This window comes from Callorhinchus milii, unplaced genomic scaffold, assembly GCF_018977255.1.
Source record: "Callorhinchus milii isolate IMCB2004 unplaced genomic scaffold, IMCB_Cmil_1.0 Scaffold25, whole genome shotgun sequence".
In the NCBI taxonomy this organism is placed as follows: domain Eukaryota; kingdom Metazoa; phylum Chordata; class Chondrichthyes; order Chimaeriformes; family Callorhinchidae; genus Callorhinchus; species Callorhinchus milii.
In genome coordinates, this window is record NW_024704766.1 from 5,028,763 (window position 1) to 5,054,584 (window position 25,822).

The 25,822-nt window shown below is 47.9% G+C and overlaps 1 protein-coding gene across 1 annotated transcript in view; it reads right to left on the reverse strand.

The window, feature by feature from the left end:
* Nucleotides 1-2,707: 2,707 nt before the first annotated feature.
* The window catches only part of kmt2a (lysine (K)-specific methyltransferase 2A), a 55,118-nt gene continuing 32,003 nt past the window's right edge, over nucleotides 2,708-25,822 (reverse strand). The window contains exons 14-36 of the mRNA XM_007896149.2: nucleotides 25,654-25,767; nucleotides 23,942-24,126; nucleotides 22,990-23,160; nucleotides 21,592-21,702; nucleotides 21,126-21,199; nucleotides 20,361-20,554; nucleotides 19,520-19,626; nucleotides 18,855-18,992; nucleotides 18,254-18,412; nucleotides 17,850-17,967; nucleotides 17,123-17,201; nucleotides 16,187-16,347; nucleotides 15,333-15,512; nucleotides 10,495-14,941; nucleotides 10,083-10,175; nucleotides 9,537-9,616; nucleotides 9,078-9,245; nucleotides 8,378-8,452; nucleotides 8,053-8,227; nucleotides 7,203-7,310; nucleotides 5,944-6,027; nucleotides 4,852-4,981; nucleotides 2,708-3,499 (exon numbers count right to left, since the gene is read on the reverse strand). Of these exons, the coding sequence (XP_007894340.2) occupies nucleotides 3,224-3,499; nucleotides 4,852-4,981; nucleotides 5,944-6,027; nucleotides 7,203-7,310; nucleotides 8,053-8,227; nucleotides 8,378-8,452; nucleotides 9,078-9,245; nucleotides 9,537-9,616; nucleotides 10,083-10,175; nucleotides 10,495-14,941; nucleotides 15,333-15,512; nucleotides 16,187-16,347; nucleotides 17,123-17,201; nucleotides 17,850-17,967; nucleotides 18,254-18,412; nucleotides 18,855-18,992; nucleotides 19,520-19,626; nucleotides 20,361-20,554; nucleotides 21,126-21,199; nucleotides 21,592-21,702; nucleotides 22,990-23,160; nucleotides 23,942-24,126; nucleotides 25,654-25,767 (7,427 nt within the window). The 3' untranslated portion in view covers nucleotides 2,708-3,223. The remainder of the gene's footprint in view (nucleotides 3,500-4,851; nucleotides 4,982-5,943; nucleotides 6,028-7,202; nucleotides 7,311-8,052; nucleotides 8,228-8,377; nucleotides 8,453-9,077; nucleotides 9,246-9,536; nucleotides 9,617-10,082; nucleotides 10,176-10,494; nucleotides 14,942-15,332; nucleotides 15,513-16,186; nucleotides 16,348-17,122; nucleotides 17,202-17,849; nucleotides 17,968-18,253; nucleotides 18,413-18,854; nucleotides 18,993-19,519; nucleotides 19,627-20,360; nucleotides 20,555-21,125; nucleotides 21,200-21,591; nucleotides 21,703-22,989; nucleotides 23,161-23,941; nucleotides 24,127-25,653; nucleotides 25,768-25,822) is intronic.

A 25,822-nucleotide genomic window follows, 5' to 3' on the forward strand; every position in this document is an offset into this window, starting at 1 on the left:
AGCTGGCGTGTAACACACACGTAAGCAAGGTTTGTGTTACTAAGTCTGCTCTCGTGATAGGCAGGTCAGCCCCCTGCTCTAAGTGCCTCTGTGTTACCGCGATCACAGACCCACGAGCAGCACGACGGAAACCTGTGACTGACTGAGATGCTCGTAACCGCAACCGTTACCACGCTCCTCTCACCGTCCAATAAAGAGTAAAGCCCTTCAGTCTAGCTCGACTAAACCAACGCTTAAACTGACCTTACCAGGTAAACCGACCATTAAAGAGAAAAGAACTATAGAAAGAGCTTGCACTTGCCCCACTTTAGTGTTCAGCCTGACAGTCTTACAGCTGCTATGTCAAATGCTGTTCTGCGGCAGATCAGTGGGTTTGTCTGTGCTGTCATATTAGGGTATCCTACCATAAAGTAGCATTGCCGGAGGATGGGGGTCCTAGTCAACAGCCCCTGCTATATCATCAAACCAGGGGAGCCTGTGTGCAATAGAATTTAACAGGCATTAAGTGCCTAGCGAGTCAGATTGAGCACAGAACTGAGACATTAACACCCATTTTCTTTGGGCTATCAAAAGTTAAGCCACAAATAAAAAGCCCCCTAAATTAAATAAATAACGAGACAAATTACACAACAATAAAAATATATATATATTTAGGCTACGGCAGTATTTTCAATAGTTAATTGCTGGATGTGTGTTCAAACTTCAGGTCAGTTACTTATAAACCCCTCAACTTTTAAAAAATAATCCACCACTTAAATCAGTTTAATTTTCTTTACACACACAACACAGACACACACACACACACAGACAAAAGGATCCTAATGCAACAACATGATTTGTGAATAAGTGGTTTAAGTTTAACCGCTTGTGAAAACCAACACAGAGGGTTTCCCAGTAGCATCAGCATTTAGAAGCGAAGGACTAGACTAGAGCGAGAGAAAGCTCACACAACAGCCACTAACGTCTGTAAACAAGGTGAGTGTGACTGCTCCAACCAGCCTGCTCTCCCCAACACTCTGCCAAGCCGGCTGGACTCTTCCAACCTCATTTAATAATAAAAAAACAAGGATCGCCTGTATAGTGGGAGCCATTTTAACCAGTCTGTTACCTCCATTAACATCAGAGAGTTACGTTAACTAACATTAACAGAGCCTCTGCTTACCTAGCAGTAAGTAGTAACCCGGTAATGTTAGACGGTTGGTGGATCACTTTTCTGGGGGTAATAACCCCTTAAAAAAAATTTGGTCACTCAATCCACCACTGTTTGTGGGACACTGCTGTGCGCAATTGGCTGCCGCTTTTCGCACACAAAATATACAGTCAACTCACTTGATAAGGCGCTATATCAAATGCAAGGATTATTATTATTAGAGAATCATAGAATCTTACAGCACAGGAAGCCATTGGGCCATTGTGGCTGTGCCTTTCACCAGAGAAAAAAAATCATATGGCGGAGGGATCATCTCTATCCCCTCTGCATCTATTGAGAGATGCAGGAGGAGAAAGAGAGAGTCAGAGAGATTTTCTTACTATGAAGTAGGTTCCATTTATAGCTTGGGGAGTAACATTATTCCTCCGCCCATTAGTGCTTCCTCACCACTTCTGTACTTGGGTCAGGCATTGTGAGGGCCCAGGGTGACTGCATTGAATGAGTACTGGCTATTCTGTGGCTTTTAGACTTGCTAAGAGGTTGGTAAGCTTCACTCCCATCTCTTTGCAACTAACAACATCAACAAATTACATTTGTACAGCGCCTTTCACATTGGGAGGATGTCCCAAGGTGCTGGATGGGTTGGATTTAACTAAAAGCCAACATCTCTTTCTCTTTCTTTCCAACTTTGAACATCTGCTCCACCGTAAAGTCCACCTGGAACTAGACTACAGCCAAAAAACAAGTACGCACTGCCAGCAAATACAAAGTGTTGCCTCGACGGTTAGTGTTCAAACCACAACTTCCTGGGTATATGATGCGTAGGTTTTAAACAACCCGAAATCTAACAATCCCACAGGAACTGCCTCAAAGAACGAAGGGATTTGTCAGATTTAGACACTTTCGGTAGATTCTGTGACCATTCCTTCTCTCCAGCCCCCCCCCCCCCCCAACAAAGAACTTAATTACCCCCTATGGGACTGGTCTGTTTCCCCTTCACTGGTTTTATTGAGAATCATCGTTTAGCAAAATTATTTTTTTATATACTTCTACACAGCGATGAAATAGCAGATCATTCCCAGGTCTGATATGGTACAAGTCAAAGCAGTGCCTCAGTTTCCACACACACACACCACACACATTCCCAGGTGATGTAGCTCCAAGCTCTGCACTGTGCTATTCCCCCACAGCTACCAATAAGAGAGTTCTCTAACCCCTCGCCCGCCCGCCCCCAAACCCAATCCAGAACAAGGGGGAATAATCTTAAAATTAGAGCTAAACCATTTAGGAATGGAATCAGGAGATGGTTTTCCACACAATGGATAGTGGAAATCTGGAACTCTCTTTCCCCCCAAAAGGCTGTGAATGCTGAATCCATTCAAATTTTCAAGATTAAGGTTGATAGATACCAGCTCAGGCACAGAGGGCCGAATGGCCTCATTCTGTGCTGTAATATTCTATGATATTTGTTGGGTCAGGATATCAAAGGATATGGGGCGAGGGCGGGTAATTGGACTTGAGGTACAAATCAGCCATGATCTAATAGAATGGGGGAACAGGCTCGAGGGGCTGAACGGCCTACTCCTGTTCCTATTTTCTTATCCCCACGCTCTGGATCCAACCTCCTTTGCTAACAGAGACTTGGTCGGTCAGGCCCGGCTCAATTTGGTGCCATGGACTCAAGTCTACCGTGAAGTCAAGTCAAGGCGGCAAAAGATTTCCACTTTAAAAGGCTCTTTCCTTTCCCACAAATCAAATCATTTTCTCTGCTGGGTGAACACTTCAAGTTGCTCGGCACAGACAGATTTCAGAGATGGAGATGCCTCTAACACACGATTAATATTGCTGTACAGTTTCGACAACTAAACACGAAGCAGCCGACACAGTTTGAACAGCAACCGGGGTCACATACACACTGACCGCTCAAGCCACAAGACTCGGAACTAAGTGCGAACGGCGCCGTTGACGTGTCGGGAAGGTGACTTAAACGCTGCTAATGGTTATACGATTCGCATTCAGTCGATCCCTGGGATTACCGACGTTCCCCAGAATCTATCTCCCCGCGGGCTGCTGTCAGTTCAGGAACTTCCTGCACTTCTTGGCCCCGCAGTTACAGGACAGCTTGTTGCTGGCGTCCTCGATGGGGAACTTGTAGTCATAGGTCAGCTCCTCGCCCCGGTAGATCTTCCTCACCGCGAAGATGACGATGTGCTTCTGCCCGTCCACGTTGATGACCCGGGAGAAGCAGTTGGGCTCGCAGGCGTGGTTGATGAACCGGGCTGCGTTGCCATGCATCGTGGCGTCCACCACCTCGTAGTCGTCAATACGGAACATGTAGCAGCCGATCCCCTGTTGGTGCAGGAGCACAGGACAAGCATTGGCATTACCGATCAGACCCAAGACCGAGGTTGTACAATGGGGCCATTGGAGGACACACCCTTCGGCCCATTGATCTCATCCTTCCCGAATACCCTCGCTACTGCCTTCCCAGCTGTTTCTCCAGACGGGAAAGTGGTAGAGAGCAGGACAACTGAAGGGATCGATCTGCGGTTTCCCACACCTGAAATTACCCATCCTCAATTGCCCTAGAAATGCTGTCCTTTACCAAACAACTTGCATTTATTAGCGCCCTTCAACGGATGGCGTCTCCCGGAGCGCTTGACAGTGGCGGAGTTGGACACCGAGCCAGGGGGAAAGGGAGAGAAGGGGGAGGTGACTGTAAGCACAATTAAAAAGGAAGGTCTTTCGGCAAGATTTGAAAGTAGGGAGGGAGCAGGTAAGGCGGATGGATTGAGGGAGAGTTCCAGAGATTTGGAGCAAATAAGCCTTTACGACGTATTCACGTGAATTACAGGTGTACGTTCCCCTTCCACGCTATTTGCAACTCTTCTTATTTGAATCCAAGTAGAACGATTTTCATTTGCAAATAGGCGATTGTTGTTGGGAGAACAAAGGCGTCATTCTGTAAGCAACAGAGGCCACCAACGAGCGAGGTATCAGGCAACTTCTTTTTACCCATAGAATCTTACAGCACAGGAGTAGGCCATTTGGCCCATCGTGCCTATGCCGGCTCTTTGAAAGAGCTACCAACTAGTCCCACTTCCCCGCGCTTACCACATAGCCCTGCATATTTACCTTTTTTGAAGTACCTATCCAATTCCATTAAATGGAATAAACTGGCTGATACCACATTGTGAGCCTTGAACACAACAGGTAACAACGCACGTACACCCGCACACACACTTTAAAATTAACTGCAAGGTTAGTTAAGCAACGTAAAAGGGTAAGAAAGCAGGGAGTTAAGCTGCTTAATGATGCCATGATGATTTTGCTGCAACACTGAGGAAGGACCACATCATAAAGATAGTGACTGGAGTCTAATTTGCGGTATTTCTTAACAGGATTCTTCAACTATGAATCAGCCGAGCAGACAGGGACTCTTTCCAGCAACCAGCGGACGTGGTTTCGCCACTCCCATAGGAATGCTGATCCTACGCTATCTACTTCGGGAGCTGAGTTCCTGTGCGCTGGCGGGAATTCTAACCGGATCAAGGAATCCAGTTAAGGAATATTGCAAATTAGGCCCCTGCTATTGGATAAAGGGGGTTGGTTTGGTTATTTGCATGGTGCGGACATAAACGGATCCCACTAACGGGTGCCGAACCTGTGGTTATAATCCAGAACCTGCTCTAGAAACTCACCTTGCTGTCATAATATTTCTCTCGTTTGTCTGTGAGGACAGATCGAATGACATTACCCGAATATTCGATGACCATCTCACCTGCATCAATGTTTCGCTTACAGAAAAGGCCCCGTCCGTGGATTGGTGACCTATAACATTTTGAGAAGATAAGAGAGAGCAACGATTTAGGAGTAAAATTTAATTTTCATTAATTATTCCTAAAACATGCATTTTTTTAAAAAAATGTGGTCATTCAATCCACGACTGTTTGTGGGACACTGCTATGCTCAATTGGCTGCTGCGTTTTGCCCACAAAATACATGGTGAGTCCACTTTAGGAACATAGGCAAAGGAGTAGGCCATTCAGCCCCTATGAACCTGTTCCGCCATTCTACTAGATCATGGCTGATCTGTACCTCAACTCCAGTTACCCCATAACCCTTGATACCTTTATCTAACAAATATATTACAGTATATTCTGTGAAGAGCTTTGAGATGTCTCAACGACATGTTAAGGCGTTATATCAAAAGCAAGGATTATTATTAATGATAAAATCAGTTTGGCATCAGTTTCCTCAAGATTTGCAACTTTTACTATAATTCCTCATCCATTATATTTTGTAAAGCGCTTTGGACAGGTTATTTTATGTGAAGGGCTGAAGGGCATGAAAAAATGCAAGTTAGTTATTATCAACTGATTCCATTTCCTCTCTCCCCCTCACTCCCCCACCCAAAACAACACCTTTGCTTGATACAATAACAATTATGGGATTGTCTATGGAACAAGCCACAAAGGGAAAACAGCTGCGGGACAAACACAGCCACCGCATGTGCGACTGTGAGTCGCTGTGACCGACGGGAGTCTCAAAGCCGTTCTGTGAGCTGCAGACTGCAGTGTTAACAGTCATAAACAAAGTTTCATCGAGTCTCCGTTCGTAATATCCAAGGTCGTGGTCGCTCCAATCGCCATTGATCGGGAGGTAATGGGCAGCCAGGACAATTAAAATTAGTCATACTTCCAGCGATTTGTGATATATTAGAAAAATCTGCTGGTAGAATCGCAAAGACGCCACCCAAATACAACACACACTGAGCACTTGCTTCTTCTTACCTGTAGACACCAACTGCTTCCTTGGAAGTCTTTTTCAAGTGCCTGAACCTCATGGCCATGGGGAGGTCCATGCTGGTTGCCCGTCTGCGATGACAGACACAACAGTTACTACAGCACTCACATTGCATGATAAGGTTCTATTCATCAACACCATGAAACTACTTCCCCGATCAAGTCAAAATTACCCCACAATACACAGATCACGGTGCCGAGGCAGACTGGGTCCCAGTGATAGATCGACTAAACTTCTGTATGAAACTCACACTTCTCCTCACAAGCCGCAACACCAAAGAGTTAACATTTTTAACGTTCATCATTTCAAGATACTGATCTTTCTTTTTTTTTAAGGTTAGTCGAGTGTCACTAACATGACACATGTGGAAAGCCATCACTATTCTTAAAGAGTATCCAAACCAAACTGAGCATTCCATGCATCACACCAGCACATTGAAATCCCAGAGACAGATTGTTGGAATGGAATGCAAGGTCTCTCTCTCTCCCAGAGGGACGCATCCTGCTTATCTAATTCTGGAAAGTATTAGGCATAGTTTGGCAAGAGCCAAGGCTTGGGGGACCCCAGAATGTGCGATTGGGGTAACTGCTGGGGTCCAACCAGCTAAAACCACATAGCTTGCCAATGAGAATGCTGTCTGGCAAGTTTGTAAGTATGGAATTGTCNTTTTTTAGGCTTGCACAGAGCATCTCTCGGCTGCCACCATTTAATGCATTAACATTAGCATAAACATAGAAATATAGGAACAGGAGGAGGCCATTCAACCTATCGAGCCTGTTCTACCTTTCCATAAGATCATTACTGATCTGTACCTCAACTCCAATTACCCACCTTTGCCCCATATCGCTTGATACCCTGACCTAACAAACCCACCTCAGTCTGGACAATATGAATGGATCCAGCCATAATCCAGTTTTTTGGGGAGGGAGAGTTCCAGATTTCCACTATCCTTTGGGTGAAAAACTGCCTCCTAACTTCGCTCCTAAATGGATCCACTCTAATTTTAAGATGATGCCCCCTTGTTCTGGATTCCCTCCACCCACCAGAGGAAATAGTTTCTCTCATTGATTTAATTTGATTTCAACAGGGAATTAGAAAAAGAACAATTTGCAGGGCTGTAGGGAAACAGCGGGGGAGTTGGACTGATTGGGTAGCTCTTCCAAAGAGCCAGTACGATGGACTGAATGGCCTCCTTCTATGCTGCAATAGTCTATGTTTCTATGATTTATTCTTGCACCGCACCCACCGTGCTGACTTCAGCTGCACCTCTTCCTCCTCCTCCTCATTGGGATTGTAGTCCGGTGGCTGCCGATGTTTGGAAGCCAGGAAGTTGAACATGTCAAACGCTGATTTCCTGCACAAGAAGAACAAATAAATAAATGGCTACGACACATGTCCAGCACACAGCATGTATTAGGAGCATCAATCCACAATACACTAGATCCACTCGCCCGGAAATCACACACCCGACCAGCGAGCTCGGACTACTCCAGGCCTGGAATTGGGGAGGCACCGGGTACGGTCACTAGACTTTACAGTGTATTCTGTGAAGCACTTTGAGACGTCTCAACAACATAATAAGGCGCTATATCAAATGCAAAAGGATTATTATCATTATTATTTCAGGTAACACTATTCCCCCCCCGAATCCAGCAACTCGTAGAACAGACAAGACCTGGATGTCAGTGTTAAAGGGGGAGAGCCAAAACACAGACAATGATTTTTTTAAAAAATGTTTCAAACAAAGTGTCTAAAAATGTCCTTGCATCTCTAATTAATCTCACTCTGTAAAGCTGAGATTTCTTTTACGCCTTGCCTCTCGTACACAAGTGCACACATACCTCCCTTCTTGTATATACACACACATAGGCATGCAACTCCCTCTTGCGTATGCACACATCCCACACACAAATACACACCTCCCTCTAGTATACCCTCTGGTATACAAATACACACACCTATGTTAGCACCTCAATAACAGCAAATTGCATTTGTATAGTGCCTTTCACCTTCCCCTCTTGTACGCAAGTGCACAAACTTGTGCTACCACCGCCTCCTCTGGTATACAAGTGCACACCCCTATATCAGCACCTCACCTCTGGTGTATCTCAGCTCTGGCCGAGCCGTGGGGGTTGAGGGGAAGCTCATCCACCTCCTGGTGCTTGTGGAACTTGAAGCTGTAATTCTTGCACCTTTTGGCTCCGTACAACTGTTCGATGAGGAAGACCACCGCATCGTGAGAAATCCCCAGCATTTTCAAGCCGTTCACCCCTGCAGTAAAGAGAACGCGTAAAGTCAGACTGCTTCATACCCTAACCAGACAGCATGAGCCACCAACCCTGACTGCTCCACAAACACCCTGAGGTTTAATCTGCTCGGTCGCCATCTATAGCCGATCACTATAAAGCACGCAGCTCTCACCAGAGAACGATATGTGCTTCAGCCGGGCGTTGGATCGAGCCTCCTGCACCTTGTCAGTCAGCACCTTCCAGGCTTCTGCAGAGAAGGAGTCAAGAATAGTTGAAGCAAAACTACTCGTACGAGTTTGAAATTATAATAATAATCCTTCTATTTGATATAGCTCCTTATCACGTCTTCAAGATGTCTCAAAAGCGCTTCATAGGATACACTGCAAAGTGCTGTAAAGTGGATTGACACACACTTTGGCTGTTCAGGAACCACCTTTCCACTTCACTTCCCCACTTCTCCAAACCAAGCCAACTCACAGCTTGATTCACAGCATCGCATGCTCATCTACTGAGGTCAATCGATGCCTGTCACATGTGATGGAGGTGGGTGGGGGATAAGCCAACCTCTATGCTTACTGTATTTCACGCAAAAGATAAAGAACACAGAATGTTTTGCACAAATGGCTCATGTGCTGAAACCATGGCATTTAAAAGGGGAATTGGATAAACAATTTAAAAGGATGTGAGGAAAGGTCAGTGAATTAGTATCACGGTCTAGTTAGCACCAGCACACGTTTGATGAGCCAAATGGCCTCCTCCTGTGTTGTAGTATATCTACTGAACAGTGCACCGACTGCAAAGCTCTTTTGACTCAGTTCCCGACACATTCCGTCCCTACATACTGCACTGACGCAGGTGGTAACCGCCCTTACCCTCAATATTGTCACACTGGATCTGAAAGCCATCATCGCTGGTGATCTGAAAGAGCAAGCCTTTTTTGGATCTCTTCCCACTCCTGATCTCTTTCCTTTTCTCCTCTTGTTCGAGCAGCGCCAGAAGGGGAGAACTGAAGGTTTCGTCATCGTCTGAGCTCCTAGATTCTGGAGAGAAAGAGAAATGCTTTCGTTTTTAATTAAGCCTTCAACCCTGAAGTCAGGTTTTCATAGATAAATGCTCAACCCTTGGCTACTGCTCAGGAGGGGAGGGCCGCAGGCATCAAACAGCAAAGGTAGCAACTCAATCCCAGCTCACTCCATTCCAAGCTCTGGTGAAATCTCTGCTCTACTGAAGATGGGGAAGGAGAGGATCACGCACTCACACTGCCACAGTGCCGGACAGAACAATCCTGCTTTGATGCACAAATGCATCCAAAAGATTACTGCATAACTTACCCGTGACATCCTGTCCCTCCGAGCTGACTGTTGGGTTAATGGGCTCAAAGGTCTGTAGTGTTGGCATTTGTTCCATTTGGCTGAGGGAAAAGAAGAAAGGAATTAGCAGCTTAAATGGCAATGTGAATCACTGGGGTGGGGAAGTAAAGAGAGCTGGACTTCCTAGACAAATCTCGCTGTAGTCCGGCCAGTTACAACAACAACTTGCATTGACGCAGGGCCCTTCACGCTGTGTGTAACGTCCCAGAGCGCTTGATAGCGAGCAGGGGGGAGGTGACTTTAGGCACGGTCAAAGAGGAAGGTCTTCAGGCCCGACCTGAAGATGAGGAAGGAAGGGGGGGGAGGCGGAGGGATAGGCAAAGGTGACTGCTTTATCAGAAACCAGGAAAGTATCGTAAGGTATCAGGTAAACTGATGTCACTGTCAAACACACACACACACACACAGAGTGAGCTCAAATTTATCAAATGCAAGGATTATTATTATTATTATCATCATCATACCAGAAAGGGGAGATTGGGAGTTCCCAGGTTAAACCTCGCTTACTTGGGTGACTCAATCTCCCTGTGACATTCCTCCAGCTGTCCCAGTTCCATTGTTTCTCTTACACTCTGATTCTTCATTCGAACTCGAATAGGCCTGAAATCACATTAAATAAAAACACACACACATTTCTGTCAGGACACAATAATCCTTGCATTTGACATTTTGACATAGCGTCTTATCACGTCTTTGAGACATCTCAAAGCGCTTCATGGAATATACTGTAAAGTGAACTGACTGTATATTTTATACAGTCAATTCACTTTCCTCTCTCCACAGATGCTGCCTGAACTGCTGAGTATTCCCGGCGACTTCTGTTTTTATTTTAGGTTTCCAGCATCTGCAGTATGTTGCTTTTTGTAACAGGTTTGAGTTGTGTGCATGCGCATGTAATGATGATAACCCTAACGCTTACCCTGTGGCCGAGGAAACGGGCGGTGGGCTGGCGAGCTCCGAATCCTGAGGGGAGTGATGGCATCCCGAGGAGTCCGTCAGTGCATGGGAGGCCTTGTGCTTTTTAACATTCGACTTGTCCAGGGCGGGCGATATCCGTTTGATCCTGGACTTGGCTCTTGGGGAGCCTGGAGACACAGGAGAGGGAGAGAGAGAGACGGACGGTAGGTCCGCAGTGGAGGGGAATGTCAGGGGAGAAGCCACAGAGGTGCTGGTAGCGGCCGAGCTGGTTGACATTTGGCCCACTGAACTGCCAGCCACGTCCAGTGGGTTGCTCATCTCCCCACCTTTGCTGGACAGCAGCTGCGAGATTTGTTGATGTAACTGATAGGAACCCTCCTGGTCCGAGGGGGTGGATGTGACTGGGACCCCCACTGTCTGGGTGGATGACCGCAGGCACCTGCTCGGAGCTGGAGACATGGGGGCGCTGGTGGGGCTTTGTGGGGAGGCGAGATGTTGAAAGACCCCTGCTCCCGGCAAGCCCACTGTCTGATCGGAGAGTCCCAGGCTCTGCTGGCTTGCCTTAATTAACAGGTTACTTATGGAGCCAGTTATGTCCGTTGTCCCCAACAGTGTGGGAGTAGCTAATGTTACTGAACCCTGCCCCAGGATATGTCCTGCCACAGCCCCTCCTCCGCCACTGGTTGCTGTAGCTGCTTGCATAGAAACCACATTTAACATAGACTGGCTTCCCGTTCCCAAGTTCTCGTGACCAATAATGTTGGCGGAAGTGACCAGCGGGCTCCTGGACTGTTGGACCTGTGGGCCAGCGAGTGAGGCCGGCTCAAAGTACATCACTCCGGCCTTGGAGCGCTTGATGATATTGGGGATGGTTCTCTGGGCTCCCGTGCCAGATAGAGCCCCCAGATCCACCAAGCCTGATTGACCAGCTATTCCCCCCGCAATCTGGGTTGGCGACAGGTTAATTAAAGTCATGTTGGGCACGATCTCCGCAGGTGCGCTGGTGCCTGGCTGGTACGAGGGGGCGAGCTTCTTGCTCTTCTTGGATGGCAGCCGGTTGATTTGCCTTTTCTTGGGCTGGGCCGGAGCCGGACTCGAGGTGGGGGCAGTCATGTGCTCCTGCCTTGGACTGGGTTCAGAACTCAATACCGGCGGCTCCTGAGGAGGCTGGACACCAATGAGCAGACCAGGGCCAGAGCTGCTGGAGTTGTTGGGCTGAAACGCTGAGGGAGCAGGCGCTGTGAAGGAATGTAACTGAGGGTGCTGCGACAGAGTCATCAGGCCTTTACTGTTGGCCATGGTAGGAGAAGTGTAGATCGATTGGGAGGCGGGCAGACTGACATTCAAGCCTGTCGCTAGGGCTAGGCTGCCTCCCATTGAGACGCTTTGTCCGAGTACTGCACTGTTGGCCTCCACGGGACTCACAGAAGGGGCCAGGTTGATTTTCTGGGTCACGCCGCTGGGAAGGGTCTGCAGGACATAGAGAGGCTGGCCATGCTGATTGACCACGATCAGATTGTCCGCTCCGGGTTTGAGCAGCGGACTCTGAGTCGCGCTCTGCACCGTAGGATTGGGGATGGGAGCAGGCCCGGGGCTGTTAGAGGGACTCGCCACGTACTTCTGACTCTGGGGTGGTACCGAAGGCGAAACTGGCACCTGAAGGACAACCGGCGAGTTGGCAACGACCCCAACTAGGTCCTGACCGCCGTGTCCTGCCTCTACCTGACTACAAGAGGGCGCTGTGAGCTGCTCAGCATCCATGTGGCTGTGCAGGAACTGACCAGAGGCCATGTGGCCATCCGGGGGCGACTCTACTACTCGACCGATCAACGCAACGTCGGCCTCGTCGACGGTCACCGGTTTCTCGCCCGTCACGGTCACCCCCTTGTCTGCCGGCTCAGTGGGTGACATGTTGAGCTGCTCCTCGGACGAGGCCAACTGTGAGCTGGAGATGACAGTCAGGCTGCCGTGGCTCTGGTTAGAGACTGTCGGGCTGCAGGTGGTCAGCACGGAGAGGTCAGATGGTAACTCCAATGGGAGCTCGAACGTCTCCTCGGTGGGGATCGAGGCCGCAACACCGCTTTCCACAGGCTCCGTGCTCGCCAGGGGCTGGAAGACTTCAAAGAGACTGCCCATGTCCTTGCCACGATTGCTGACCAGCCCCAGACCCTCACCCAGGGTTATGAGTTCGGACGAGGAGGACTCCGGGCTCTCTCCCAGCGCCTGCATGGACTGAGTGTTCTTCAGCACAAAGTCCATGATATCCGAAGGAAGGATATTCCCACAGTCGTCGCTGTTGTTGTTGTCGGAATCATTGGCCGATTTCAGCAAGTCGTTGTTGAAACTGTCCAGCAGATTTTTCTCTGACGGCGTGCTGGGGTGTGTGCGCCTGCCGGCGTCTAGCGAGGCGAGGGAAACGTCTCCTAAGGAGTCCTGGCTCTGAGACTTCACTCTGCTCACGGGGAGGCAGTTGTCCAGCTTGGGATCGTTCCCTTTCAGGTCAGACCCGGCGGTCTTCACGCTGTGCTCTTCCTTTCCATCCTCCCCGCTGTTCATGCTCTCCTCCAGAGCTAGGCTCTCCGTCCCATTCTCCTTGCCCTTCATCTTGATCAGCTGCGAGGCTTTGCCGGTAGTGGCCGTGATGCTGGCGTCGCTCTCCGTGCCGTCGTCGATGCCGTCCAACTGGCTGATCCTGGGCAGGTGGCAATCCTCCTCGCCATCAAAGAAGCTGCATGACTCCAAGCCTCCCTCCCTGTTGGAGGCAATGACGGTCCTGGTGAAATTGTAGTAGTAGTCATCCACCTCGTCATCGGACGAAGTGCTGGGATCGTCGGCTCCGTCCACCTGCCCCTGCGTCGCTTGCTCACTCCGCTTTTTGCCTGAGGGATCTCTGTAGAAGGGGAAATCCTCTTCACCGTACGATTTGACACCGTAGAAGGGGGTCAGCCCGAAAAAGGTGGTGGACCTCGCGCGGGCACTGCGGCGGGGGTACCTCCGCTTGTTGGAGTCGTTCTCCTGCGTCTTGTTCCCCTCTCGCTCCTCCTGCGAGCTGGGATTGCCGCACTGCAGGACGTGCTTTTGGAACAGGTTTTTGACCCGCTGCTTGTACACCTTGTTGCACTTGGGGCACCTCAGCACCTCCTGCTCGTTCTCGGGGCTCTCCGTCATCGTGGAAGGCACGAGCGAGGAGGACACAGCCTCGTCGCCTCCTTGAGAAGCGGCAGAGGCCAGAACGCTGTTGCTCTTGTGATCCTCTTCGACCAAACAGTCGGCTTCCAAGAAACCCCGAGCGCCTAGTTTCCAGGGGACGTGCACTTCTTTCCTACGCGTCTCACCCCGAACTTTATCCGTGAAGGGCTGGATGGCGTCCGCGGTCTTGCCGGTCAGCAGGCGCTCAATGCCAGGAGATCGATCGGCAAACTTTGGCCTGGGCTCCTCAGCAGCCGGAGCCTTGCTGTCAAGCTCAGTCAGAGGATTGTCATCCACTTTGGGGTCGGCTGAAGACTCTGTGAGGGGACTCCCCTCGGCATGTCTGCCCCCCTGGGCCTTGCTGACTTTGGGGTTGTCGGCTGAGGGCGCTGCTTTGGCGCTTGGCTTCTTCTCCACACAGTTGGGGCGCTGGTGATCGCTGCCCGTGGCAGTGGAATGGCCCATCTCAGCCGGCTGGGGCCAGGTCCTGTCGCTGTCCTGGGCGTGGTGACCGTGCTCCCTGCTGGCTTTCCCCCCTGGCACCGGTTCCCGCGGCAGCTCCGACTTCCTCGGCTCGTGTTGCTGAAATGCCACGGACGAGGACTTGTTCTCTTTGGAGGCGGGCGCTGGTGGGGGAGAGTTTGCGAACGGCCCGCTGCTGCTGTTACAGGCTTGTTTCTGCACGGGCCGGCAGTTCGCTGTGGTGACTGAGGTAGAGCTCTGTGCTGGTGCCGGCGTGGCTCCTGGACTGTCCGCCGCATTGACAGACGTGGCTTTGTCGCCCTTCAAAGCCCCGTTCCGAGACTGTATCCCAGACAGGGACAGACGGAACTCTTTCAGACCGTGATGACCAGCCGGCGAGGGCACGGCCGGGGGTCTGTTGGGCTGTGAGCCAGATACGTGAGCTGCCCCGGTGAGGTGGGTCAGGACAGAATCGGCACTGCTGATCCTCTGTCGGCTTGGAGGCCCCTGGAATGATCCGCCGTGTTTGTCGGGGTGAGGAGCTTTGTGGTGAAGCACGTCACTGGTTTGGCTGCCGGCCTCGGGCTCGGAGGAAGCTGGGGACGGGTTAGTGCTGATACCACTCGACCTGGAGCATGGCGTGATCGCCGGCTGTGACGGGGAGGCCAGACGGTGCCGGGAATGTTGGGGAGAGACGGAAGAGGTGCTGTGTCGCCGGGGGATGGTGCTTCGGCGGCCAGAGGAGAGTAAGGCGTCAGCAAAGGTCACAATCTCGTGCATCATCGGGGTCGGACTTCCTGAGCGAGGAAATAAAACACATTACAACTTCCGTCATCACAAGGCTGACTCCCACATTTGCCCACTGAGGCGAGCGTGTCTAGGTTTGTGTAAATTCAATATTTTTGCATCAAGATTTTACGTAGGGACTGGCCCCCTCGCCATGATTTCCTGACGCGCTATTCAAATGTAACTTGTTAGCTATCAATGTGTAGTATTGAATACGACAAGCATGCTAGGTAAACAGGTACTTACTGCTAGGTAAACAGCGGCGTGCGTATGCGTGGAGTAAGGAAACTTGCCTAGGGTTTCGACTCGGGAATCGAACCCAGGCCCACTCGCTTGCTCTAACCACTGAGCTACGGGTTTCTGGCAAGAGGTAAGAACTGGAGACTGAACGACACCGGTTACCTGGTGATGGGAGAGGTCTGGAGCTGGTGCCTGGTGATCGTCGCAGTGGAGGAAAGCTGGATATCTGGATCCTACTTCCTGACAGGGGTCTGGGAGGGATGGGGCCAGGGGCGTGTGAGGATAGGTGGTGCTCCAGCGTCTCAGCTGCCCCCGTGTCCTGACTCTCCACGGTGTCGATTTCTAACCAAAGGAAAGAAATAAAATGTAGTAATGTGTTCAGCCAAGTTGGCTGTCTGTCTCTCTGCCAGATGGTAATTGATTAGGAAGCAGTGGAGTAGCCAGCACAGCAGTTTAATAGTGTGGTGTTTAACAGTATGTTGCCATTTCGACCTGTCCACTCCCTCCACTCAGCAGGATCAGGCCCCTTCCACGTCCCCCGCTCACCTCACCTCGGTAGTCGGGCCTTCGGCCTCTCTGCCCCCATCTTTCTGGAATTCCATCCCAGTCCCTTTGCCGCTCTCCTTCCCTTTCCTCATTCAAGGTACGTCTCAAGACCCTCCTCTTCGACCACACCTTCGGTCATCCTCCCTATCCCCATCCTCCCTGCCCTCCATTCTTCCTGAACCTCCCAGCTCGGGTCCAAATCTCTAACTACCCAGATGCTTGGGACGTCCTCCCGACGTGAAAGGGGCTGTGTAAATGTCATTTGTTGTTATGTTGGCTGCAAAATCTACCTTTAAAGATTGTTTTTACCCAACACGTCAAAAGCTCTCCCAGCTCCAAACTCAGACCGACAGCCAGTAGAGAGAACAGTAATAGACTAGGAGGTTTGAAAAAGAACTAGAGTAAAAAAATACACAAGAAATCTCAAAGGCTTTCACTCAGTCAGGCAACAAAGCTTCCACTCTCTGTACCTGCTATACTGCTCGGACTATGCACTGTAGTTCGGTTCTCAGTGTGCTCTAAGGTTCTGTTCTCTTCTGTTTCGATCGGCGGAGGCCTGTGCTCCAGGATCTTGCACGTGTACACACAGCGCTTCCTGGCGTCCGTGGTACTCCAGTACACCCTTGAGCATCTGGCAACGAGGACAGGAAAAAGTTACCACAAATGCGTGGTACGATCTGGAACCCACTGCATGAAAGGGTGGTGGATGCAGTTTCAACGATAACTTTCAGAAGGGAACTGGATAGGTACTTGAAAAGAAAAAACTTGCAAGGCTAATGGGGAAACAACAAGATTGTGGGATTATTTGGATAGCTCTTTCAAAGAGCCGGCCCATTGGGTAGTATAGGGCTCTTTCTGTGCTGTAAGATTCTATGATTCTATGCTTAGAGTCGGGGATCATTGATATTCACGTAAAAGAATGTCTGAAAGTGTCTGACGAAACATAGTGGGTACAGGGGAGGAAAAGAGATAGATTTGAAAACGCTGAACAAAGCCACAGTCGAAGAGAACTTGTGTTTTTCTAAAAAAAAACGAGGGGAGTTTGAGGGAAGGGAACAAGTTAGCAAAGTGAGAGTTCAGAAGAGTTTTCTAGACAACAGGTGACAGAAACGGTGGCTGAATGCTTGGGCATCAATTAGGAACTTAGGAACATAGAAATCATTGGACAAAAAAGACCAAACTCTGCCTTTTACCATCTTGGTAGTCGCATGCTACAATAACGGAGATGTTTTTGGCAATTAATTCTGTGGATTACTCTAAAACAGAGTGGAGAGTTTTGGGAACTTTAGATCCAAAGTTGCCTGGTTTGACTTTCAACGGTAAGTGAGCAAAACACCACAGAACAGGTTATAATATAATACAATATAATATGAATATGATAATAAATCCACAAATAATAAGCTTACTGATAACCGATAGGAAAGAGCTTGGCTTCACAGTCAGAAAGATCATTAAGGATCCCCAAGCAGTCGATGGTCATGGAACCTGCGTCAAGACAACGCATTATTAGATTGTGAATAGAAAAAAAATTCTCCAAACAATGTACACTTAAAACAAGGAACGTTTATCAGGTTGCCATGAGGAAACCAAATGAACAATTAAGCTTATATGAAGATGGTATCTTTATAGAGGGAAAACATTCTATGGAAACTAACTTCAATCAAATTCACGTCACTTCAGAGCCTGTTTTTAGCCAAACACCTTTAAAGCCAACTGCTCCTCACCAGCAAAACATGTATGTGGCAGGTAGGCAGCTCTGCAGCTTGGCTCATACCTCTAGCGCTCTCCCCAATCCAAAATACACGCTCCCTGCCTCCTGATCCAAATCCAACAACTTGCATTTATACAGTGGACAGGTGTCCACATATAAAAATACAACAGCTGATTCGAGCTGATTTTATGTTGCGGGTTACAGCTTCCGATATTCCTGCAGTCCCAACCCAACTGTCGCTTCATCGCTCTGAGACGCTACCCTGTAAATTGTTGTTGTTGATTACTGAGCTAGCTGCAGTTCAGATTAGCAAAATATTCCTCCCCTCGCAACCCAAGACACACACACCGCACCCCTGTGCACCCACACATGCACTGCACGCAATCACACAGTGTGGACACACAGCCCAGACGCTTGCTCACCAATCATCATGTGGATACTCTCTGGTTCGAGGCCAGTCAGGAACTTCCTTCTTAATGTGATGTCCTCAAAATCCACGTAAACCCTTCGTAAAACCTCAAACCCGTCCTCAGGAACGGTCTGTCAGAAGAGATTAGAGTTTAGATTATTTTTAATAATACTAGCTCATTCAATCCATGACAGTCAGTGGGACATTCCTGTGTGCAATTGGCTGCCATGTTTCTTGTGCAAAGTATAATCACTAAACTTTACAGTATATTCTGTGAAGTGCTTTGAGACATCTCAACGAAGAGATAAGCCATATCAAATGCAAGTATTACTATTTTATAGCAATAATATGACTCGCATTAGCCCCGGCCAGCGACTTGCTTTGGTGTGACTGCAGTACGTTGTGCTTTAAACCCACCTCTCCTTTAACTAAATCCTTGTGCTTCTGACAGTACACTTTCTTGTCATCCAGGAACACACAGTTCTTTGCTCGGGCGCACATGAAGTGATAGTTGCTCTGACAGGAAGTCAGACAGCAGCCCACTGTCGCCCCCGACTTCTGGCATCGCTCACAACGCTGGAAAACAAAGCGGTCGAATAAATCACTCGATCCAAACGTTAATCCGATCACTTTAAACAGCTTTATAATTCACTCTAACATTAGAAACCTCACTCCCAAGGTGCTTCCTCTTGGCACTAAATGCCTACGAAAAGTCATGGCACTTAAGAACATAAGAATTCGCTCTGTGAAAGAAGACCAAGATCCATCCAATTCGTCTTTGACCAGCGTGGCAGTCAGTCGTATAATATGTTGCGTCCTAAAAACTACATATATCCTGAGATATTATTTCCGTTTGACAAATAATTATTTGTGAAGCACTTTGATGCACTGATATATATACTGTATCAAAAGCAAGGATTATTACTACTTATAAAAGGAGTGAATTAAACGGCGAGTGTGCACAGACACACGGCAAGTGAAGACATTTCCTGCCACGCTCCCACTGTCGTTTGCTTACCAGTTGTTTGCCTCTGATCACAGCCATATGGACATTCTTCAGGGAACCATCATCGTCCTCGAACACTTCCGCTGACCACAGAGCGCAGTTCATGTGCGTCCATTCGTTCTGTCCGATGTACAGCAGGCGCCCAGCATCCTGAAGGTATAAGTTAGTGCCATTGTTGTCATAATCCAGACTCTTGAGCGTTCTGAGGTAAGCTGACGTTATAGGCATAATAGCAAATACACCACCAACAACAATTTGCATTTATATAGCGCCCTTCAAGTGGGGTACCATCCCAGTGCGCTTCACAGTGGCACAGTCTGACAATGAGCCGGGGGAGAGGCGGGGGGGTGACCACAAACACAATCAAAAAGGCAGGTCTTTAGGTAGGATTTGAAGGTGGGGAGGGAGGGGGCAAGGAGGAGGGATTGGGAGAGAGAGTTCCAGAGTGTAGTGACTGAGGGATGGCCACTGATGGTCGAATGGAGGACTTGTGGGACAAACTAGAGGCCGGAGCCAGCCGAGCGGAGGCAGCGGGTGGTGGATGGGGGGGGTGTGGTAAGCAGGTTGGATAGGTAGGGAGGTAAGAGCATCAAGGGATTTGAAAACGAGGGAGATGATCTTGAAATTGATCTGTTTTGTGATTGGGAGCCATGAGGCTTAGGAGATCCAGCACTCACGTTTCGGTTATCGTCGCCGTACTTAAGGCACAGCACACACTGCCTGTTGTCCTCCAACCCGGGCGGTGGGTCCAGGTCAGGACTGTCCTCTCGACTGGTGTCTGAACCTTACAAGAAACACAACCATCATCACTCGAGACAGCAGCAGGTGCCTGGATCAAACACCAAGTCAAACATCTCTCCGTTAAGTTGCAGGTCGCCTCCATTTAAGGTGAACGGAGTTTTCTGACATATTCTGATCACTGGTGGTTTTCTCTATTGAGCACAGCCGCACAACTCCTGGGAGACTGAGTGCTACGTTACTGCCTTCTCACAACACCCGGATTGAATCCAGCTCAGAGTAATCAAATTAAACTACATTTTTTAAAAAGAATTACAACAATAAGCATTTATGGCTTAATACCATAAATAAGCAGCCCTTAAAACAGATCATCCTCGCGACATCCACATAACCCGTCCTTACGATCTCAAAAGTAAAAAGTAACCCACGGAAACTCAGGAGCCAATTGCGCTTAGCAGTATCCCACAAACAACCGTGGTTTAAGTGACCGTATTATTATTTTATTTGAAGGGATTATTACCCCCTGAAAGACAATCCGCCAATCGATTAACCACTGGGTTCCTATTTCCTTACTTCCTATGGAGTAAGGAAACTTGCCAGGGTCCTCTCGGTTGCAAGGCGAGTGCTCTAATCACTACTCCACGCTGAAACATTGCGACAAAAAGTAATGTTACATCTCAACATGATAAGGATTTGGATCCTCAAATGACACACACAGACAATGCTGCACACACACACACATGCAGTGCTCCTGATGCTCTGAGAGCTGGGTTCTGCTACCTGCTGTTCTCGGGGGTGGTGGGGGCGGGGGGGCTGGTGAATCAGGGTCCCCCAGTGCCTTTGGTCGTGGTGCAGGTATTATCTTCTTAGTAAGCGCTGGCTGTTCGGTGCGATTGCCATCATCCCGTTCCTGCCACTGAGCGTAGTTGTGATCAGACGATGGAGGCAACACAGCATTGGGCAGCATCCCACTGCTGAAATACAACAAGCAACGTTTTATAATAATAATCCTTGCATTTGATATAGTGCCTTATTCGAGACATGTCAAAGCGCTTCATAGGATAGATCATGAAGTATACTTTTGGGGTGAAACGCAGCAGCCAATTGCACACAGCAGTGTCCCACAAATAGTTGTGGATTGAGTGATCAAATTATAATTTTTAGATGTTTTGGAGAGACTATTAGGCCTGGAAAGCGATCCGCCAATCGATTAACAACCCAGTTCCTCCTTACTGGTAGGTAAACAAAGGCATATGGAGTAAGGAAACATGTCTAAGGTTTCGGCTCATCCAGGAATCGAACCTGGGTCCTCTCGCTTGTGACACAAGTGCACTAACCACTAAGCTACAGGACTCCTCACTAGACGGGAGTATCGCCTGGTGTCCTGGCCAGTAGTACCACACTCACTGTGGGACCCAATGTGGACAAAATGGCAGATACCAAAATGAGCACCACACTCGAGACCAGATCATCTGTGAAGCACTTTGAGACATTTCGACCTTACAGTCCAAACACCCAATGCGGGGATTATTGTTGTCTACTCACTTTGGGGTTACTTTATTGGGCTCCCAAAACCTGGACTCCTTCACACTGAACCATGGGAAACAGCGCTCCATTTGCTGTAGAGAGAAAACACAGACAGATACAATGAGACGGAGATGTCCTGCAGGGAAGAGAGCGACTGCTTCCTTGCTTTTGATCACCACCCCCACCCCCTGCTACCCGCACCGCCATCCACCCACCGCCACCGCCACCCACACCCACACACACACAGATTCTAATGCTATATTCGGAGGATGAATAAATCTGAATGACGAAACAATATGTATTGAAATATTCTAGATAAGGAGACCAAAACAAATACGTTTAGTATTTAGTATTGTCGTTGCCCAGTTGCCAGGAGACGAGATTTTCACAGCCTGATCTCATCTCACAATTACAATAGAGCAGCAGAAACACACGTCACATCTACCGTGAGCAGAGAGTGCTGCAGGGCAGCAGATCAACTTACCCGGATAAAGAAAGCCTTCACCATGCTGTTCGCTTTCTTGTTCTCCGGCTGCCCTCCATCACAATTCATTGCTGTTTGGATGATCTTCACAATGTCATCGCTGAACTCCAGCTGTGTATAAAAGGATGAAAATTAAATATTCACCTTAAGAGAAATTGACTGGTACAAACGGAGGACAAGTATCCCTAGGTTTCAGGGTGCTGAATGTCTGGCCCAGACCCACGCTGGCGGAGCAGAGGGATAGGAATCTCTCATTGCACATGATTGCTCATTAATTATTAATTAACTAATTACTACTTTTCAGGCGATAATAATCCATTAAAAATAATAATTTGGTCACACATTATTGTAGGATACTGTTTGTGAGTCGTCGCTGTGCCCAATTGGTTGCTGCGTTTCGCCCACAAGATATAGTCAATTCACTTTACAGTGTATCCTCTGAAGCGCTTTGAGAGGTCTTGACGACGTGATAAGGCGCTACTTCAAATACAAGTGTTATTATTATTAATTATTAACACTCATTTTAACCAGCGGGAAATACAGTCTGCGATTCCGCATGAAATATCACATTAAGATGCCTACAAACGCATTTTGGATTTGGTGAGTTAATGGTCACTCCTGGTTTGCGAATACCAGAAGCTGTTTAAGAGATCATTGAGAAGTCTCAACAATCGGGTGAAAAAAAGACAAATGTAGACAATTAGCAGCTGAAATGTCAACCATTACAGTTCAATTCAGGATTCATTACATGATTCAAATTCAAATTAGGGATGCATACTCTTTATACTTGCAAAGCAGGCTGGCATTATACATTATACAAACAATCAGAAACACTGGCAATAAACAAGTCAGCATCTCAGGCATGACGCTTGATTCAATAGTGCAAGCCTAAGCCCTGAGTGACCTCAGGACTTACAGCTTTTGTTGCTTTTAGCAACACGTTTTGGGGCAACACACAGAAGATTGGAGTAAAATCCTTCCGCTCAGACCTGCTAGTCTCCACTGTTAGGGTTACCAATAGCTAAATAGCCAGACCTGACAACTGATCAGCCATTTTGGACCACGACATTTAACAATAATAATAATCCTTACATTTGTATTTTGTGGGTGAAAATGCAGCAGCCAAATGTGCAGGAGTGTCTCACAAAGAGTCATGGATTGCATGATCAAATTCTTATTTTTTTTAAAAAAATTGAAGGGAACATTACCCCCAAAAAAGTGATCCCCCAATCAACTAACAACCAGGTTCCTACTTATTGCTAGGTAAACAAAAGGCGTGAGGAACAAGGAAACTTGCCCAACGTTTGGCCCTGCCCAAGAAACAAACTGCGATGCTCTCGCTTGCGAGGCGAGTGCTCTAACTATTAAGCTATAGGACTCCACACTTTGATGACTCACCACAGAGTGGTACCTCTCCAGCTCCATCTTTCTCTTCACGCCTTCCAGGTCAAGAGGCTGCTCATCCTGTTGCTTTACTTCTATGAGAACCGGAGGGTCTGGCCCTTCAGGTGAGCTCCGAGCGCAGATGGTTTCCTCAGTCTCTGGGTTTAAATCAGGAGGTTTGGCTGCCTGGGGAAAGGAAGTGAGATTGATTATATGTCCAACCCACTTCACCAGCTTTGCCTTGTTCAAGCCAAGTAAACCAAGCTCCAACCGCAACTGGACCTACTATCCACTGTTCATTCAATGGACTGAGCTCGGTAATATTTCATTTCAGATTTTCCGCCCACAAAATACAGTCACTCCACTTTACACTTTCCTTGAAGCGCTTTAAGACGTCTTAACGCTCTCATAAAGAAAGGATTATTATTATTATTTAACACATGCAGTCGTGTGACTTCACAATTGTGCAACACAGTAGGTAGGTACAATTTTGAAGCTAGAGGGTGTTTGGATCAAGATAGCTCTTGGCCCCACTTGAGCTCCTACTTCCTGAATCCACAAACCACCAACTTCGGTGACAATAATAATGATGATACTTGCATTTGATATAGTGCATTATCACGACATGGAAACGTCTCAAAGGAACATTGATTTTTCCTCCCAGTTACTTTATATGAATGCACATGTTATGGCATGTTCGATAAGTTATTCAGGATATCTGGTTAACAGATTCCAATGAGGTGACAATAATAATCCTTGCATTTGATATAGCACCATCTTCGAGACGTCTGAAAGCGCTTCACAGGATATACTATAAAGAGAATTGACTATATGTTGTGGGCGAAACGTAGCAGCCAAATGCACACAACAGCGTCCCACAAACATCGTCTCAAAGCACTTTTTTTGGGGGGGCGAGGACCACGCAATATGCAGCAGGGTAGCTCTACGCCGCTCAGCTCAGACTCACCTGTCGATACCGCAACAAGTGGCTGGTAGTTCTTGAGTTCAGCAAAGCTGTCAGCACTTGCTTTAAGGAAGTTTGCAATTCTTTGCCCAAGGCCAGACGCCATTCTGCAGGATGCTGTTCCGTGCAGTTTATACAAGTATATGCCACACTCTCAGGCAGGTTTGATAAGATCTCATACATTTCATCTGAGGGGAAGAGGTGGGGAAGGGGATGGAAAAAACACACAGAGATAACCATCTTGTAGGTGAAGAAAATTCCCGAACTTCTTCCAATGAGCCAGTGGATTAACAAAAAGATTACACTTGGATTAATTCACCATAACTGAAGCAACTGGAAGCTCCCAGGTTCAAATCCCAGCTTCTATTGAGTTAACAACAACAACTTGCATTTATATTGCGCCCTTCACGTGGGGTGGCGCCCTGGCGTGCTTGACAATGGTGGAGTCTGACAACGAGCAAAAGGGAGAGGGGTGCGAACGTAACACAGTTAAAAAGGAAGGCCTTTAGGCGGATTTTTAAACTAGGGAGGGAAGGGGCAAGATGGAGGGATTGAGGGATTAACCTGACACAAAGGAGATCAGGAAAGCAATGAAAGCAGGGAAAGCAAATAAGGTCCTGTACTTGCTCCCCAGCTCAGGTCCAAATCCCTTGGGGCGTCCTCCAGATGTGAAAAACGATGTGTAAATGTAATTTGTTGAGGTTGTTGTACCCTGGACATTCCAATAAATTAAGGGAAATTAAAGAATCCTCATGTTGTGCATTTCTGTTGGTTCAATTATTCATACCATTAAACTCTAACGAACTACAGGTAAGATCGAAAGTTGAAAATCGATACTCCACCGAAAACAAGACAACGCAAATCAGTAGCGAGGAAATCAAGCTAGAGAAACACGTGGTGACTTCTGCAAATAAATGTGTGTGGTTCAAAAGAGCCTATTCCTCATTTTGTTCTTAATTAAAGCCCACCCACCTGAAAAAGAAAAAATAATTCGACAATAAAAGGATATGAAAACGGATCAGATTGAAACCTCCAACTACCCTCCACACCTCTTTTTCCATGACCCGCACAGCACGAAGATCAGTGCATTCTTTCCTGCGCTAGACACTACCTGGGAACTGGGACCAACTGTGGAGTTAAAACATAGCTTTGGCAAACAGCAAGGAGCTGTGACGCACACTGTGTTTATTGCAAGCAATTAAAAAAAACTGACACAATGATAGTATTATCAACCTATCAACACTACATTGTGCCTCCTGCTCGTCCCTCGTGCCCACCGCTTTCAGCCACTACGTCCTGAAACTGAAACTCTGGAACACTTTCTCAATCCCTCCGTCTCGCCCCTCCTTCCCCATCTTCAGGTCGCACCTGAAGACCGTCCTCTTCAACTGTGCCTACAATCACTTCTACCCTCCCGCCCGCTCAACATTGTGCTCTGCCCACTGGCAAATGTTCTGAGACGATGATAAAGTGTGAGGGCCAATTTATAAATGCAAGTTGTTGATTGTTGTGGTGGCATTTGGCTCCATTAGTCAGACTGGTGCCGTGTGAAAACTACAGGGGAATATATCAGGATGTGAGAAGCTGAAACATCAGGCAGGTAAATAAGATCATGGATGGTGTGTCAAGAGTCTAAAGCACAGAAAAACATGTCAATCAACCTCCCCTAAGGGGCCGTCACCGGCTGCTGCTCCCAAATCTGTTGTGTTACGTACCAGATAGGCTTTCACACTTTGCGTGAACCCAGCGCTCACATTTTCCACACTGCATCATCTTGCTTTCATAATCATCATCGTCATAGCACTTGTCACACAACGGGCAGAAATTTCCTAAAAATAAAATGCTAATTTACATCAACACAGCAGGTGTCCTTTTCACACAATG